The following is a 19474-nucleotide window of genomic DNA, read 5'->3' as shown; positions in this document are numbered from 1 at the left end:
AATATGCAAAAGTCGTTAATAAATTAAGACTAAAATGGAGAAATAGCTCCCAATGCCAGCTGAGAGCTTTATGTGCACACATGTGCCGGGGAAGGAATTCTTCAGTTTATCTGCAAAATTCAACATCACCAAATCTGGAGATGCATGGTTTTCACTGGACAGCTACAAAACTCACCTATACCCCTTTGCCAAACAAAATAAAAAAAAAAATAATCCTCTGACCAAGATGAACACATCAGCGTTTTATAAATGAAGGCCTCTTGCTGAACTATTGCTGGTGAGAGATCGTTTGTTTTTTACTGTTTGTGCAAAAAAAATTTTTGAATAAAAAAGAGCTAATTTCAATAATGTCCAAATCACTTTATTTAAATTGTCACTATAAACTGATGTGAAGCCTTTTGGGAATGCTTTAAATACAAGTACAGCTCCATGCTGTTCAAGACAGCGCACAGAATCCAAAGGAAACAGAAGAACATCTCACCTCTAATTTCACACAAACGGTCACTGATCATGTTCACTCTTTAAAGCACCATCTGGAAACTAGTGGAAAGCATTTCTTCTCTTCCCCATAAATAGGAGTAGTTCATAACATAATGTAGCAAAAAGTTGTATATAGAGCACTGCAGCGTGATAGATTTGACAGATATGATGGTCAATTTATATTATCAAATAGCATAATGCACTTGCATGATTGTGTTGTACATTTTGCTGTACAAATGTTTATGTCAACATTTTTACATCATACTCAGAAACAAATTCATCAATGTAAGAAAAAAGGCAGAATAACAAATATGATTGTCTGTTCATAATAGTACTTCGGTCACCAAACCAGGAGAAATAGCAGTTGTACATGATATAAGTTATTAAAAACATGAGAAAAGCCCAATTAATCAAGCTTTCTGTATAGTGTGAAAACCTTCGGGGCTGTTTAAAGGTCCCATGACATGGTGCTCTTTGGATGCTTTTATATAGGCCTTAGTGGTCCCCTAATACTGTATCTGAAGTCTCTTTCCCGAAATTCAGCCTTGGTGCAGAATTACAGCCACTAGAGCCAGTCCCACAGTGAGCTTTCTTTAGGATGTGCCATTTCTGTGTCTGTAGCTAATGAGGAGGAGACAGAGGGGGGGGGGGGGCAAGGTAGAGAGTGGGGGTGTGGCCTTGACCAACTGCCACTTTGCTCGTTTGAAAGCCATGATGATGATCTCATGGATGGGCCAAATTCTCTGGGCCGGCAAAGCAGAGAAAGGGGAGGTAACCAAGATTCCAGATCGGCCCATCTGAGCTTTCATTTTCTCAAAGGCAGAGCAGGATACCCAGGGCTCGGTTTACACCTATCACCATTTCTAGCCACTGGGGGACCATAGGCAGGCTGGGGGAATGCATATTAATGTTAAAAAAACCTCAAAGTGACATTTTCATGCCATGAGACCTTTAAGAAGCCATAGTTTTTATTTTTCATTTCAACCCACATTCAAACATGTATGGTCCTTCTCTTATACACACACTACTGTAGTTATCTGGCTGTACAGTCCTCTGGAGGAATATATTTTAGATGACCAGGAGATGGAGCCATAGAGTCAGATAGTCAGTTAGACCATGCACAAACTCACCCAAAGCTAATATACATAAAGGTCTCAAACAACATAGAAAACATACACGTGTAACTGTAGTGTAAATTCAATACATTAGAGCAATGTAAGACACCAACAATTAAGTTGACATTTCTTCCTTCATCATAAAAAGCAAATAAGATGTGATGTTTTAAGCTTAAGCCTAGTTACACTGTCCGAACAGAAAAAAACATTGAAGGAATGACAAATCTGTTTTGCGCTGTCTGCATGAGCCTTATAACAGATGCAATGTGGAATGATAGAGATTTCATAATACATGAAGTCTGATAATATACTGTAGATACATATGCAGACATTTTAATGCAACCAAATAGAGTGAAAGCTGTGACAATAATGCTGAAAGTGCTGTATTCCCATCCCACCGCCTTCACCTTCACTTGACTCTTCCTTTTTTAAATTCATTTTCTCAGTTAATTTCCATTCTTTATGATAGTCCTATCATGTCTAATAATTTGGAAGGCCTTAAGAAATACAACGTTCAACAGAGGCACCCTGTGATTTTATTTGAAATGCTTTTTTTTTTTTTTTAAGAATCAAAAGATGAAAGGAGTGTGTCAATACCTGAGATACAGTCTATGGGCTAAAGGGCATCTACTGATGTTTGTTTCAAAATTAGTCTCACTGATGTACCGTCAACATTTGTGTAACCTGAAGCCTTGGATACAGTATGTGCAAAGGTAACAAGATACCAATTACGATCATCGCGTGATACAACCTACTCCTGTCTCACAGTGTTGACCTAACACACCTCGAAATTAAAATCTTAGGAATGCTAGTGTGAATATCATTTGAATAGTTTATACACAACCTGGGATACAAAATACATTTTTACATTGGTCTCTTTATTGTGGCAAACCCACTGGATGGATTTGTGTTGCCAAGAAGATCTTTTAGCACTCATTTCCAAATGTTGACCTTATGTTGTGCTGCCTGTCTTCACTGCAGTTGACAAAGAACGACCCTGTACTGTTACTGTATTTAACTGTTGGCAGCAGGGAGCTTAATAGCGGCGAAGGGGAAACAAACATGTCAGCATGTAGAATCTTTAGATTAAAATATCTCATGTCGGTTTTGCTCACAGGTCACAGTTATTACCACAGAGTTCACAGACAGCGGCGTGAAATAAGCAAACTGTACAAACCTTCTGTAACTCGACTTCATTCACAGTGAAAACTTTCTAAAATAATAAAAATAAAAAAGTCAACACCTACGCCAAAGCAGGAGTTAGTGCACAGTTGGAGTAAGGTCAGCCTTTTTTTGGGGCTCTTTGTGGAAGTCATTATTCATACTGACCTAGAAAGGTACGTGGGTGAAAGGTTTTACAGAGAATACCTTCAATTGTGACTGGAGCTCTTCACTTTAGAGTCTTCATGTGTCACTGAAGCCAGGATGCCTGATAAACAAAGCCACAGAACTCATCTGTGGCTATGAAATGAACATTTATTCAGTGGCTGGGCGGGCAGAAAGCACAGCTGAGGTGAGGAGAAGTCAAAAGCATGTGGTGAGCTTGAGATGGCCCTTGCACTCAAGACTTGAATGAAATACTGTTCTGAGGGCAGAGTCAATCTCAGTCAGCTGCCGGTAGTGTGGCTTTCCTTTCAGTCTGATTCTCTGCCAGCACTCATCCAAGTTCAGGTCTTGCCTCCATTTCTCCACGAGATGCCGTGCGTGCTCGTATGTACTCGCTGGTCTGGGCCGCCCCCTGACACCCATTGCCACGGCGCCACCTCCGTACCGCCAGGTAGGTGTTAACTCCATACACACATGTCACCAGGAAGCCGAAGATCTGCATACAAGTGAAAACAGGAAGTATAATAACAATGTCTGAATTGGAATGGGAAACAAAGGACTTAACGCTTGCACAGCCACCCAGCTCCTGAAATAAATGTGTCAATGCAATTTTGATTTAGCCACGAAAATCTGTACAGACTAATATTAGGCTTAAAAGCTTACATGTTTTAAGGTGCATGAACAGACACATACAGATAAATTACTGTCGTTGCCACGCGCACGCACACACACAAACGATCTAGTGTTAAAACGTGCATTAAGGTTTGGCAGCGTTGTGCTCTCTAATCAGATAGCGTGTGACTCAGATCAGATAGCAACTAGAGCAGCAGCAGCAGCAGTCAAATAATTAAGGGATCTGGTCAGAACAAAACAGAACCAGGAAGAGTTCCTCAGTCTCCTCTGCTCACCCACACGTATGAGATAAAAAGTAAGGTACCTAAATGAGACCTTTGCTGAGGTTTTAGCCAACACTATTAAAAAGAATCACTATATTTCTGCCGTGATAGGGAAACTTGATGACTGATAGAGGTTTGTAAAGATGTCGTGTTTTGTATCTGTATATCTGGGCAAAGGAGGATGGTTTTGACTACTCACCAATGCTGCTATTTCAGCTCCAGTGTTGTGGTTGATGCAGGCCAACACAAGAGACGACAAGAAGAAGAAGAAGGTGCTGGCAGCCGTGTTAACCAGGTCCTAGAGGTAAGGCACAAAAACGTTTGGTTAGTTTGTTCGTTAAGTTAGTTCTTAACCCTTTTAAAGCACCAAAGTCGGTAGTTAATACACTGAATATGGATAAGTACCTCATACAACTCAACTTCAAAATATCTGAACTATCCCTTTAACACAACACTTTAATTGAATGCACCTAAAGCACTCAAAGTGATAATCCTATAACAGCTGCCTCCTGCATTTTACATTTCAATCTTTTTCAAGACATTTTTTCTCACAGCAGGAGATGTTTGTTACCCCTAAAGCACATCATTGAAAGTATTAAAACAATCATGAAATCTGGAATGTATTACAAAATAAACGCTGCACATAAGTGCAGAGGAGCTGCATCAGTGCATACAAAATAAACGCTGCACATAAGTGCAGAGGAGCTGCATCAGTGCAGATACCAATGCTACAATTAAAGAACATTTGAAGCTATTTTGACACAATTTTAACCCATTTACTAGTTCTAGGTAGGACATCCTGGATGATGTTGTACCATGTTGAACAAACAAAGATTTAGCTCACATTCTTATAGCCAGACAGACCACAAACTGGCCCTTCACTATGGCTTTAAAACTGCAGGAGGGCAAAGAAGCCTACAGCCCATACTAGCCACCTAGCACCTCATATTACACACAAACACACACAACTCACTCCATCCCCCATGATTTTACACATGAGAAGGAGAATGAAAGAGATACTTCCCTTTGATGTTTTTCTCTCCTGTTTTCAGCAGTACAGGCAGTTAGGGAAGGGTTTATAAGGAAGTGCTCAGCCTGACTTTGGCACGGCCCTCGTGATCAGATGCGTGATTGGGATCATGGAAGACGGTGGGCTCTCATATGACACACAATGCTCATACAATGGTGATGTCACAAACACTAAAACAGACACACTCGTACACACAAGTCAGTGTCAATGTACGTACACCAGTGTTATAACCCTTCCCTTTGAACAAAATCATAACCCACCCACTACACACACTCAGGGGAACACACACTACATACATTGCTCACAATACACTAACACAACCATCTCGCCCAACTGGTTAAACAGGAAATGCTGCCTATTCCCATCCCAGTGTCCCTTTTAACATGGTGCAGAAAAGCTACCGCTTTCAGATCCCATTTCCTCTGAAGAATCAGTCAGTTCAGTCCCTGCAGTTGACTCTCAGCCTCTCCACTTCACTCATTTCACAAATTCCACGTTTGAATCTTAAATAACACAAGCACAGACTGCACCAAACCACTGGCTTTCTGGCTTACAATTGGATAGTGTCATTGTTTTTATAATATTCTCTCCATCTAGAGCACTGAACCAAACTAGTATGAGATATATATATATATATTAGTTGAGTTTAAAGTTTTTCCCAAGGAAAGTCCCCAACGGACTAAGCTACTGCTCCCCCCCCCCCCAAAAAAAAAAGTTCCTCCCCGTCAGGCAATGAATCTAGAGATACTGTCAACTCTACTATGAGAAGAGATGTAATGTGCTTGTAGCAAGCAGTTACATAATATCCTCAGTTAACATAAACCAATAAAAAATGTACAAAAAAAACCATGCCTCTGTAAACAGGGATCTGTATCACTGATGTCATCTTTTTGATAGAAACTCCTCTTACAGAAGAGAACAGAATCAGGACTGTATATTGGGTTTGTGCACAAAAGGGGGTGCTTGTTTAGGGTTAATCATATTTGAACACATACTGTATGCTGTTCTATGTTTCTGTTGTGCTCTCATGATAGAAGCTAGCAATGCTTATTGGACTGCAACTATGGAAACCCTAGAGGCTGCAGCAGAACACTCATTTTGAAATATATTCTCTTGACAGTCTAAGCAATTCCCACAGAGCCAGAAAGCTTCATGCAAAAATACAACTACCCAACGGCTTTCACATCTACACCTGATTCGTTTTGAAAGACGAACAGAGATAGTAGGGAAGTATTTCATGTCTTTTGTCTGCTTGGGTGGCAAACTTCAGCTGTCAAAGCAAGAAAGCTTTTATTGGATCCAGCTTGTAGGTAAAGTAAACAACCTGAGCAAAGAGGTCTCTGGTCTGAACTGATGATAGATTCATGACTATAGCTAATAATAACCCCAAACCTCAGCTGTGTGATCCAATTCAGCAGAGAGATGTAGATCATTGTCGGCAGAATAACAGAGAAACAAGGCTGGATTGAAACCAATCAGGAATCCTAAGCCTCTGCTTGTAATATTATTCTGTACACAGTGGTCCTAAATGGATGCTTTGATACTGGTATGTGTGTGTAGTAGGGGTGTAAACAAACACAAATACATTATTTGAATTTGAATTGAATGAACAAATAATGCCTTTTGAACAGATACAAAACCAACATGCATTAACTGTGATGAGATAATGTCTGTCCCCAGAACAAAACAACCAGAATATACTGGGCACACTGGCAGTATTTAAACCGTTGCTCTCCTTTTAAAAAGAGAATAACAACACTAGTATCCCTCGCTCCCTCTCCCTCCCCTTGAGGCTGTGAATGGTCTTCCCTGTGTGTGTCCTCAGGGTCGCCCCACTTCTGTCCCACAACCCCTCAGCATGGCCGACAGTTATTTGGCTGTGTGAATTAGGAAAACAATGCACCGACCGGTCTGCCTGTATCTGTCTCTCTAGCCGGTTGTGCAAAGCAAGCTCGTTCACACAAACTAAAACCATGAAGTTCAACATAATAACTAAAAGGCACCAAGTGGCTTTACAACAGGATCCCAAGACTGCATTAATTTCCGTGTTTAAGGGGCGGGAAAGGGAGTCAGGAGCTGTGTGTTTCCCCCTCTGTGCTGCCAAAGTCATCATAGAGGGTGAATTAGAGGAGATGGGATCACATAGCATATAATTGTACGAACAAAAACCTCCAGAGACTCTAGACCACATTATAAAACAACCTACTCCACAAAGGAGGAATGGCAGTCCATGGTGAGTGAGTTTGGAAACAGGGGGAAGGCAGCAGAATGGTTAACAATTGGTTAACACTCTAAAATGCTTACTCATAGTAAAAATCCCAAGGGCCTAATGTGACTGGAGCAGCTTTGAACTTGATAGACATAAACAGCGAGGGGTACGGTCTACAGCTGTGGAGTGGAACAGAGCATCATGTGCTTGTTGGCTACAAGAGTTTGGAGTCAGGGCAGAGACTGTGAAATCAATCGGTTAGTCTTTCTATGCTACAGTTTACTCAAAAAAAGTGAGTAGTAGAGGGTTTTTGTGTTGTACTCCAAATACAATTTTTTCTTTACAAAACACGGAAGACTCAATATATTTGTGCATAACAGCATGTTTATAGCAATAACAATGAGCCAAATCGCAGCCCAACTTCTTTAAAGAACAACCTCCTCTGTGAGTCTAATGGCAACCCACCACCAAACTTACTTCTCCACATGCTTTTGCACACAAATAATACAAGTTAATTACATATTTCTAGACTACTAATCACCTGAGCGGGAAAAAAATTGTGTAAATGCTGATTCAGCACAGTATAGACCTTTTTCACGGCAGACATGTTGACATGTCATAGTAGGAAAAGCACAGGTGTATTCAAAACCATTAATGCTGTCTGCATTCCACTTAGGAGAGGCCCTGGTATTGTGCATGCTGACTCACTGAAATAGCTTACTGGGACACTTGATGGAATTGAGCCATCGTTAAGGTTATCAATTTCAGCTGTGCTTTTCCTACTATGACAAGTCAAAAATGTCTGCCATGAAAAAGGTCCATTGTTATCCAATTCTTAATTCTTCAACTTGTTTTGGTCGCCTCCAACTTCTGCCTACGTTCAGCTACAAAAACCATTCAAATATCAAAATGTTTAGCTCCTTAAGAGGACATGATGGCAACTGTTCAACTTTTCTTCTGCTATTTATAATTTATTTATAAAAAATGTTTAACATTAAAGTCAATGGAGCAATCTTCAAATCCTTTTCAGGCTTCTTCCTCTTTGAAATGCTACTCCTCCCACATGCTTTCACCTATAGCACCTATAGTCATTCAAACTTTAAACTTTTCACAGAACCTTCAGCTATTAGAAAATTTAGCTTTATATCTTTTACAGTTTCTGTAACTGACTTTTTTTGACATGCATTACTATGACTTTTTAATGATTTTTTTTCGACATACTATACTATGACTCTTTTCTACATACTATACTATGACCTTTTTCGATATATACTTTTTAATCGCTTTTTTGAGCATACTATGACTTTTTTTATCACTTCTTACAACATACTATACTATGACTTTTTTCTTCATACTATCCTATGACTTTTTTCGTCACAATATAATAGGACTTTTCCATCACTGTGGATCAGTGGTTAGCACTGCTCCAACAATTACCAGTAAGTAGGCACTGCAGACTCTGACACTTGGTTTGATCCCCAGTTCGGGCTGGGCCTTTTTGTGTAGAGTTTGGATGTTCTTCCAGACTTTTTTCAACACACTATACTATGACTTTTTTCGATATACTATACTATGAATTTTTTAGACTTACTATACTATGACTTTTATCTTCATACTATACAATAACTTTTTTATGACTTTTTCCATCATACTTGCTATGACATTTTTCGACATACTATACTTTGACTTTTTTATCACTTTATTATACAAAATTGACTTCTTTCCACATACTATTCTATGACTATAACTTTTTTGACTTACAATGACTTTATTTTCTACATACTATAACTTTTTCATCACTTTTTTCGACATGCAATATTATGACTTTTTTCGACATACTATACTATGACTTCTTTTTCACTTTTTTCGACATACTATACTATGACTTTTAATGACATTTTTTATGAATTACTATAATAAATAATCACTGAGTCTTAAGTGAAGAAGTCAAATAGCAAAGACACTACAGTCATGCATGTTGGGTCAGACAGCTCAGGGTGACCGAAGAATGCTTAGAAGACTGAAGGGTGTGTTCAAACCTTATGTGTTGCAGTGAGTTTTGAGGTCCAATATACAAAGTGAAAAAGACAAATAAGCCCAAAACATAAACCTGTGTGTCAGGTTAGACAGCTCAGATTGACATGAGAATGTCTGTAAAACAAGGTTGTGTGTTCATACTGATGATATTTTTTGAAATACTTTACTATGAAAAAGATAAATATGCTCAAAACATAAAAGTGTGTGTGTCAGGTCAGATACCTCAGGGTGATAGAAGAATGTTTAGAAGACTGAAGATTGTGTGTTCAAACCTTATGTGTTGCAGTGAGTTTTGAGGTCAAAGTGAAAAAGACTAACAGGACCCAAACATAAACCTGTGTGTCAGGTCAGATAGCTCAGGGTGTTAAGATAATGTTTGGAAAATGGAAAGTTGTGTGTTAATATCCATAAGGTTTTTTACATACTATGACTTTTTTGATACTATGTAATACTATGCAAAAATTCATTGTATAGTATATCAAAGAAGTCATACTATGACTTCTTTTCAACATACTAGATTTTTCAACATACTATACTACGACTTTTTTCGACATACTATACTGACTTTTTTTCGACATTCGACGCCACTTTCCTAAAGCCAAGTGGCGTGTTATCTGTACGCATTTTGTGCTATCTGCGTGTATGTCTACGCTGTATACAGCGGACAGCAGTCTGCAATGTCACAGCGTAAACATACACACCACTTTCTAAAGCCACGTGGCGTGTTATCGCAAGGCTACGTGTTATCGCGAGGCTACGGTTGGGTTTAGGAAAAGAAGAACAGGGTTGGGTTTAGGAAAAGAACAAACATGGAAAGGAAACGTCACACGCGGGACACAAAGGAAATGTCATACGCAGAACATGATCCCCTCTCTCCTGGGTGAAAGTCCTGTGTTTTACCCATCCTCCACCCTGACCAAGTACAACTCGCTATGGAGTCAATTCACACACAATCGCAAGGTAATTTAAGTCAATGGAGGCCAAATGGCGTTGATAAACACGCTAAAAAGCGAGAATGCGTCTTGATAACATGCCAATAATGACATACGAATTGGCGTTTCATACATACGCCACTTCATGAAATCAGTCTGATTTAAACAGTACAATGTTCTACATCTTTTGGCATTATTGAACTTTTAAATTTTAGTTTAGTTTAGTGTTAGCTTTTCAAAAAACCTTTATATATATTCCACTCTATTTTAACATGAGTGGTGTTAGTCAACTTTTCAATGAAATTCATACTAATTAAAACCATTCCCACTTTTCCAACTATTCTCACTACCTTCTTCTTATGAAGTTAAGCTAGCAATCCAGTTTAGCTTCAGCAATTTAGCTTTTTGGCATTCACATGCATTTTCTGCAGGAAATGCATTTTCTAGTTAACTTGTCAGAGCTGACATGAGAAATTCCAGTGAGGCTCAGGAGAAAAGGAACAGAATGTCTAAGAAAAAGAACGAACAGTAGGATTTTAGATTATATGGACTGCCACTCCGAGACTATAAAAAGCTTTCATTTGGTGTTGTTCTGCCAAAAGTAGAAGCCAAAGGCACTCCCTTTATTCGTGTATGAGGTGGAATACTGTACCAAGGATGCCATAAAGCAATATGATAGCTATGAGTGGATTTGGACATTAACATCCACTGCTTTACTACGATATGTACGCTGTGTGGCCTCTGGAAATACAGTTTAAGACTCTTGTTTTTCCCCTCCCTTCTGTAAAGGATACTTGGCTGCAACTCAGAACAGACCAATGTGTGTATGTAGGCAAATACTGAAAGGCAACCAGTATCTGCTGGAGAACACCCACCAGCTCACAGCTGACAATGCATATCCTGGTGGTAACACTGAAACTGTACGCCCTCCCAACCAGATACATACTGGTATAATGAGCTTGTGCTAAGCCTGATAATAAATACATGGCTATACATAGACTATAAGCAGTCAATGTATAGCTGTACAGGTGGATCAGATTTGGTCTGATACACAACGCATGGTATATAGTTTAATATTACCATGAAAATTATGTAAATCAAGACAACAAAACATCAATTTAATCCTTTAACAGAGTATCAAGACTAAAGGTCTACAGTCATGCTAGCGGCTGTACTTATAGGCTCAGTGGTACTTTGAGCGAAATGCTAACCTCAGCATGTTAACATGCTTACACTGCCACCGCTAACATGTTAATGCTGCAGGTGTAATGTTTACCATCGTAGTTTAACATATAAGCATGCTAACATTTGCATAAGTAGCACGGAACACAGAGCACTGTTGAGGTTGATTTTTTCGCTGCTATTATTTATCACCCACTCCAGAAATTTCAAGTTCAAGAGTGTAGCTTGGCTTTGGTAGCCCCAGCAGTTGTGTAAACAAACACTGTGTCAAACAATGTCGCCGACTGCCATTTTGTCTCAAACTCTTGTCACAACCCTTGTCAAGAACCTATTGTTCTTAATGGAGTCAAAGATATCATGTGTTTGGTCCTATGGCACATTGCGTCTGCCTGTACCTACCGTGAGGCTCCAGTTGACATGGGGCACCTTGGTGTGCAGGTTGAGGCTGAAGATAAAGAGGAGGACTCCTGTCACCACGAAGGCACTGCAACTGACAAACTCGAAGAAGTACACCCCCCCACAGGGAGAACACATCATGATGGTCTCTATGCAGATGAATCCAATAAGTGATAGGACCTGAAGTAAAGAAGAACAGTAGAAGGACATATTGAGTGTACTGTATATTGTGTATGTTAACTGTCTTAATGATATCAATCAAACTCTTACACAATTACTCCGCACGTTTGATTTGTATGACTAGAATCTGGATGAATCTCAAAGTCATTCAAGTTTGAGCTAGTCTACAAAAATAAAAATAAATTACTTACTGTCATATTTTCCAAAATAAAAGTTTACTGAAATACTTCTCTTAAGCATAAAAGAGCACTGTAGGTGAAGCCATTTCTGTAACTTTATGCGAGTGTCTGTTAGTGCTGAAATTCCAAGCTTTCCAAATGATGAAGTGATTGTCCTATGAATAGACCAGAGGCCGTGAGCCCATCTCAAGAGTCCCACTCCTGGCAGCCTGTGAAGATGCCTCCCTCCAGCCAATATCCATCAAAAAACCACAGTATGGGAAGAATTCTGCTATTAAGGTGGTCCTCTTGCCATCCCGACCTCAACAAAACCACACACAGATTGCCGATTGGCTCGGAGCGGTCCAAGAACCAGAGACATAACAGAACCAGGAGAATGCCCTGAAGCCATCGAATTCAAACCAGTTTAGACCAGATCGGCTTGGTCTACCAGAGCGGGGCAGTTTTGACATTTTGTATTAAATCTTGATACAATATATTGTATAATGATGGGTTTGAGTTGAGGGATGAATGGAGGTTAAACTGGAACAAAAAAGTCCACGGCAACGTTTTGAACTTTTCCAAATAGCACAACCACTTTGGGCCATTATTTACTAAGCTTTTTACCTTATTGTATCAGACTTCATATGTACTTGTGCATGGAAGGACAGTTGTATTATCAACTAAGGCATGCCTGGTGTATTATCTGTGTTGATCTCTACTCTATACACTTAAGATACAACAGCACTGAGATAATTCATTACAATAGTGTTTGATTACATGGATTTATAAACGTTCATGCAAACTGCAGAGGCCAGTTTTGCATGAGCATATGCAACTTTACACAGGTGTTAAAATGATGTAGTGTGAAGGCTTTTCACATTCTTTTCCTTTTCTTTTTCCTTTATTTGCAAAAGGTACCTAGATGTTGCATGACATTTCTATTAGTATAATTTAATGTAAAGTAAATCTTAAGTGTCATGGCTGATTTAGAAACTGCCACAACACATGACACATGCTTTATTTAAAGACATAACAGTTTGTGTTAAGTTCACCAACTCAGTTACAACACTAACAGTGCAGGAAACACTTTGAGTGTTTCTTGGGAGGCAGTGTAAAGTTTTCATTAAAGTGCAGTAGTCCTTTCCTTAATGTACAGATGACTGAAGTGATGCTTCATTAGCTGCTTCTTCACTATAAGCAGGACACTGAATATCTCACCGCTCCAGGTTGCTTTGATGACTTTTGCTAGTCTCAAGAGATTTGGGGTTGTTTTTATTTTGACACTAGTTTGGATAAATAACAATCCCTGGCTGCAGCACGGGCAAGTTTATATAATGCAAAGTTATTATTCCAGGCAACCTCAAGCTTCAACGAGCACAACTTACACTCAAGTTTATGGCAAGTGGGCCTTAAGACACACAAATCCTTGTTGGGTGCCAACCTCTTTGAAATCTGCTTCCTCTGTCACCAAGGCAACAAAGTCAAGGGAATTGCACAGGCATGAGTTAAGGGACGTGGTCAGATTATCTAAATAATTTGGGCAGTGAGAGAAATACAAACATTAGCAACCAAACATTATATAACCAAAATGGTCAGATAACACAGAAGGGAAGAAGAAAACTGATAATTAAGAAACATTAAGGCCACTGACTAAAACTATGCAATGCACCAACTGTTTATAACCAACGGTATCAACAGAACACCTAATTCCATAAATCTCTGTACCATTTATACATGACATAATATGTGTTGTAATGCATACCCACGTGGAGCCTCTGATGGCTCCAACATAAGCCTCATCTTTAAAGAACCTTTAAATCCTTACAAACATTTTGCCACCACAACAAATTACTTGACAAAAATAAATGGATACAGTCAAACAAGCATAAACACACAGGCATTGGCGTGCATTGCCTCTTATTGCTTTGACACTGCTGAACAAATGCATTTTAGAACAACCCCAAACAGTCTCATTAGCAGAAGACCCCTCCTCCTCTCCCTGAGCTCGCAGCAGCTCAATTGTCAGCCCTAGTCATCCAGTTTAATGAGCAGAGTCTACTGTTTCTGACAAGCAGAGTGTTGTTGTGTGATGAGTGGCATTGGTGAACTGTCAGTGGAGAACTCTCCTGTTTGTGACAGACTCTTTGTTCAGTCTTCCAAATCTCAGGCTCTTGCCTCACAGGAAACACCTGAAGATCCACATATAGTAATGCATGGACACAACATGTCCAGCAGTCACATTGGCGACAAAAACGACAAAAGAGAACGCAAATTCACCACTATTAAGACAAAGATTTCATATTTTGTGCAGCTGCTAAAGCCTCATTAAAGAATGTAGTTGGATAGCAAGCCATCTGTGACAGTAACACAACCAAAAAAAAGGTTACACCCAAACAGTGGAGGGCTGCATGGGCCGAGGGCTGATGTCATGTCTCTTGCAGAGAGCGTATTGCTTTCCCAGAGTCTTTGTGTAGCAGGTGTCAGGCAGCCACAGGGGAGGAGGCGAGGGATAACAAAGCACTATACTGGATAATCTTGTAAGTAATGATTTTATGTCAACCTTCACCCCTTTACAACCTGCTCAATGTGCATGCATAAGTGCACCATCAAGCACATCAACGCTCTTCTTCTTCTCTCTCTCTCTCTCTCTCTCTCTCACATGCACACACATCCTTATCTTTGGGATTATGCACATTATTAGTTACCTTTAAAGGCCTCTTAAACTCAGATCCCCTTCTTATACACCATCTGTTCTGTGCAAAAAAATAATGGGGGAGAAAAGAGGCCTTGCTGCAAAGACTATGCAACATTATATGCTGCACTCCAAGAGCTATGGGACCTCATGCACAAAGAAATGACCCAAAATGTTGAATATGCTTCAGCAGCAGCCCACAGTCATGTATGTGATGGAAAATGTAGCTAGGGTTATATTTCACCCCAGAGGATAAGGTAAGCGTGTGTTGGTGTGTGTAGGCAACGCCATGCATGTTTCCCCACATCCATGCACAACGTTCTTGTTGTCTTTATGTCTCCCTTCAAGCTCCGAATAAGTAATGTTTCAACCAGAAGAAAATGGAGCATATGGCATCCCCCTTTAGAACAGGAAGTGCTCGCTGACATTTGGGAGCATCTGGTAACTTCATTACACAACATCCACAGACTGAAAAAAAACCTTACCATAATATTTAATTACCACTTGTTAGAATAGGGAAACGTGGGTTCACATACCATCATGAGTGAACGGTTATTCATCGTGAAGTCATGAAGCTTGATGGGAAACAAAAAGGGCGTGATTGGTGTACAGTCAGGGGCTACAAGATATCATGTTCCTGTCAGTGCAGAGGGGCATGAGCTGAATTTCAGTTGGTCTTTGTTGACCCAGTCACAGCAGAGAGACAAAGACAAACCTGCTGTCAGTATGGACACACCTCGCTCAGGTTACATCCTACTGGGGGTTGTTCAGTACGGGGTCAGTTGAAGCCGGTGTATCCATTCATCCAAGGTATGACAAGTTTACTGGCTCTATAAGAGCCTGTGCAAATGTCTTTTAGTTATTTTCTACTTAGCACCTTCGTCTGCGCATAGGGAAACAAAGAATTTCTCAGTAATCATGGATCAGTGCAAATGTCAGAAATGTCTTTCTTAGTGCAAGGCCTGAATGTAATATAATATTTAAAAAAATTCTTGGCAAAATCTGAAGGAAATATGGACATTGCCAGAGGGGGTATATGAGGCATTAGGGGCCCACTAACTTTTGAGTGATGATATGCAAAACTGACATCATCACAAAAGCTTCACATTCAACCTGTATTTTATACAGCAGAACTCCTTATTCCTCAATGTGTGCAGAAAGATGATTTTTAAAGAAGCATGCGGTGCAATGCAGCATACTGTACCAGTCCATTTTGCATGGATGCTAATCATTACTCCATATAACTTATTTATGTACAAAGATGATCCATTAACACATGACTAACTGCCCTTTCAGCAACTTTCAGAGCAACTTTCTGTAAACACAGTATATGAATAAATAACAGACACAACACCTCTTCGCAGTGTTTCCAGATTAAACAGAACCGGTCCTGTCTATGTACAGTACATCACATGCAGTCAGTTTTGCATTGTCATCAATCAGTTCTCGAAGGTCATCGCACAGCCTCAGCTGGCACAGACCTAAACGATTAGAGGACAGTAAAAATGCAAGCCAGTTAAGCTATTAACGTTTGGCAGACAGCCTTGTAGGCGTCTTCTAAGGTACTGAATGTAAACTTGAATGACTTTCAATGGTCCTGTCCTTGTAGGTGAAGGAGATATGACTAGGTCTATTTGGAAAGTCAGTATCAGCACTGAACAAACCATTCAAGTACATAGAAAGTGTAAACAGAATATTAGTATTAGGAACTAAGGTAATGCTTGTATTTACCTTAGCTGTACCATAGATGTTATGTTACTGCACATACATTAGTATCAGTGCCTTTGTAATATTGTGTGCAGGTTTTTTTATTTACCATATAAGTTGGCATTGGTGGTAAATGTTTTGAAACAAAGGCTCACTTGTGGAGCTAGCAACTGAACTTAAACAAAATACTTTTCGGCATCAAAAGTGTCGTCAGATTTAGCCTCACTGTATTTTATCCAGGCAAAGTTTTTGTATGGCTGCTTGTGTTTCAACTTTACATCTAAGAACTTTGGCTTTTCTTTTGTGAAATAAATTGATTGTTTTCAAGTATCAAAAATGTTTTGTATCAGTACTGAAATTCTGGTATGGTGTCAGCCCAAGTATCAACATTTTGAAATGATAGCCGGCCCTACTTGTGTGCCCATATCACTATGGTGTTGCACGAGAGGAATCCCTACTATTCAGATATTAAAATTATATTGTACATTCAAGGGCAATCACATTAGAACCATGAAGCCAAGCACCAGCACCATTGCATGCACACACACACACACACACACACACACACACACACACACACACACACACACACACACACACACACACACACACACACACACACACACACACACACACACACACACACACGATTTTTACTGTATTGCATTTATTTATCAGTGGGCAGCCTTCTGCAGCTAAAGCAATGTTCAAGAAAAACAGAGATAAAAATTCAGTTTGTGCAGCCATTGAGCAGCCAAGTCAAAGACAATATTCGATCATTTGCTGTGAAAAAGATGAAGACTGTGAATCCTTTTTTACTGCCCGCTCCAAACCTCTCCCACGCTGATGACAGATGGCTTCCTATCCTAACTTCCCACCTACACCAAGGTAAACATCACAGGTGTGTGAAACCGCACAGGCCGTCTGTGGGACCAGTGGGACACGCAGACACCCACAAGCTGAATTTTATTTTCAAACTTTTTCTAGAGCAAAAACAAAAGTTTTAAAAGTGAAGCACAGAATCCAGAGCTCTGCAATCTTCTCTTCTAACAGTTTGGACTGCTAGCTTGCTTGTGCTATCCATAAACATTGTTAGTTAAAATTGCTAGCTTCCTTAACTCCATGGTTTTTCCTGTTGTGGACACACTACATCATGTGCATGAGTATGCAGGCCAGTGTGGTTTTTTGGCACCAGAAGAAGAGAAATGGTTCTGGCTCGATAGCTATTTCCTCCTCTGGTGAATTGTCAGTGCTTTGGGAGCCCTCATTTTGCTTGGTACCTATGTCCCAGTTCAGACATCTGGTTTAAGTGTATCGATTTAAAATAACAGTAAAACATTGTTTTACTGTTGTTTTACTTTAAGAAATAATGATGTGTTTTTTTTTTGTTTGTTTTTTCTAAGAGCAATTCAGGAACTAATCAAATACACAGGCATCACTGTGTGCATTGGTGAGTAGGCCCACAGTAGACACATTTGAGGACTCAGAGTAGCAGTGGAATAGCAGCAAGCATTTACACATTGGAAAGGTAATTTTTCTACCTGCTTGCGAACATGCAAACCAAAAGTGATGAAGTCCCTACAGAAATACTAGCTTATCACAAGATACATAAAATATCACAAAACACAATAAGATCAATATAGAAGGCAATACTGGGGACAACATTGAGTTACTGTACTATTTTGTTGGAGCCAATGTGCATCCTTCAAAATAAGAGTCTGCTTGAAATAACCTACACATTCAGCCTACATGCTTGGCAAGGTGTGCAAAGCATTACTAAATTAGGAAATGGGATCCTTAGAAACCCCTGTACCTTCACGTGTCAAGGGGTAAACCATGACTGTTCACTATTTTAGGGATGAGGTGCAGGGTAAACCAGGACCTGTAGAGCCACGTCTATTTGAATTAACATTATGGGTTTACCACTTCAGGGAGTAAACGGTAGCCTACTAATACTCAGAATACAGTAGTTTCTTTACGGTATTGCTTTAAAGAAGAATAGTAGCCTACTTTCCCTTAAGGTACGGTTATGCTGTGCTATGCCATATGTTAGTGGCTGCTCAGTACGTTATCCAACAATCTCTGAACATTGCAATGTATGTTCAATGCTCAAACTTACCACTTCAACCGCCTTTAAAATCCCAAAGTATGACTTAAGGTACTCCATGTCGCACCTAATCCCCCCCAAAACGTTCCTTGAATGGACGGGCTCGGTGGTGGGTTGATACGGACTGCTGGCCCCGGAGATCATGGAAGTGTTGGAGGCCTCGCCGTCAAAGCCCTCAGTCTCCTCGGTGGTCCTCATGATGATTGATCGGGAGAAGCTGGTCTGGACTCTCGCCTAGCGCTGTTGCGACATATAAACCCAAGCTGACAAACCGCCTGGATCCACCTCACGGGCGCAGGTTATGCTTCAGAAAGCACACTTTGTTCCATGCAGGCTGGAAGTGGATGGAGAAAACAAACCAGACTGTCCACTTTTCACAGCCACCCCACGGGGAAACAGCCGCGGAGGGTGCTCTTTATCATTGCGCGCAGGGGAGATCAGGCTGGGATCCGTTTAATGTAACCCTGCGCAGTTTTCGTCCCGGTTGCAATGTTGCGTCTCTCTAAGCACTTCTAACTGGGTTTAGGCGGGTCACTTGTTCGAAACCCAGGGTCACTTCACCATGGACGATTCTGGTTAACGTTACAGCAGCACCGAACAACAACAAAAAAAAATATGCCTACCCGGCTGTGTGACTCGTCTCTGCGGTTGAAAAACATCCACCCATTATGGCCCAGAAGAACCGAGAGAGAACCTTATTGTTTCCTATTGTAAACTTATAGGCTAGTCTCTAACAGCAGCCCGCAGTGAGGCTGCCCGGACGCCGCTTTTACTCGCTATGGATGCGAGGCAAGCTTGTCTCCGCCCCTCTGAAAACTGCACATTCTTGTGTAGGCTCTGCGCCCCTTTTAAGTATTCCCAAACAGTCTGCAAAGCGAATCCAGCCGGAACCACGGCGACAGGACCGGGCTCTGCTGCATTTGTCTGCCTCCTCTACTGTCCTGGTCCTTTCTCATCGTCGGTATGCCTCTGCAGCCTGCATAGCCTACCTCCAGTCAGGCCTGATGGCATTGTTTCTGTTTTC

General features: G+C 40.4%; 1 protein-coding gene across 1 annotated transcript; it reads right to left on the bottom strand.

Moving 5' to 3' along the window:
• Positions 1–1430: 1430 nt before the first annotated feature.
• Positions 1431–19474, bottom strand: cmtm4 (CKLF-like MARVEL transmembrane domain containing 4). The gene is made up of 4 exons (XM_039794748.1): positions 18463–19474; positions 11607–11783; positions 4017–4115; positions 1431–3417 (listed from the first exon to the last, which is right to left on the bottom strand). The coding sequence occupies exons 1-4, from the start codon at positions 18646–18648 to the stop codon at positions 3253–3255; spliced, it is 627 nt and encodes a 208-aa protein (XP_039650682.1). The 5' UTR covers positions 18649–19474; the 3' UTR covers positions 1431–3252.

Source organism: Perca fluviatilis, chromosome 3, assembly GCF_010015445.1.
Source record: "Perca fluviatilis chromosome 3, GENO_Pfluv_1.0, whole genome shotgun sequence".
NCBI classification, from domain to species: Eukaryota; Metazoa; Chordata; class Actinopteri; order Perciformes; family Percidae; genus Perca; species Perca fluviatilis.
This window is presented reverse-complemented; position numbering and strand designations above follow the sequence as displayed.

Excerpts from the sequence above, each read along its gene's own strand:
- cmtm4 (XM_039794748.1), bottom strand. The coding sequence starts at position 18,648 with ATGAGGACCACCGAGGAGACTGAGGGCTTTGACGGCGAGGCCTCCAAC. Across the intron at positions 11,784-18,462 it reads TTTTAAAGGCGGTTGAAGTG|GTCCTATCACTTATTGGATT; the intron begins GTAAGTTTGAGC and ends TCTTTACTTCAG. Across the intron at positions 3,418-4,016 it reads GAGCTGAAATAGCAGCATTG|ATCTTCGGCTTCCTGGTGAC; the intron begins GTGAGTAGTCAA and ends ACTTGTATGCAG.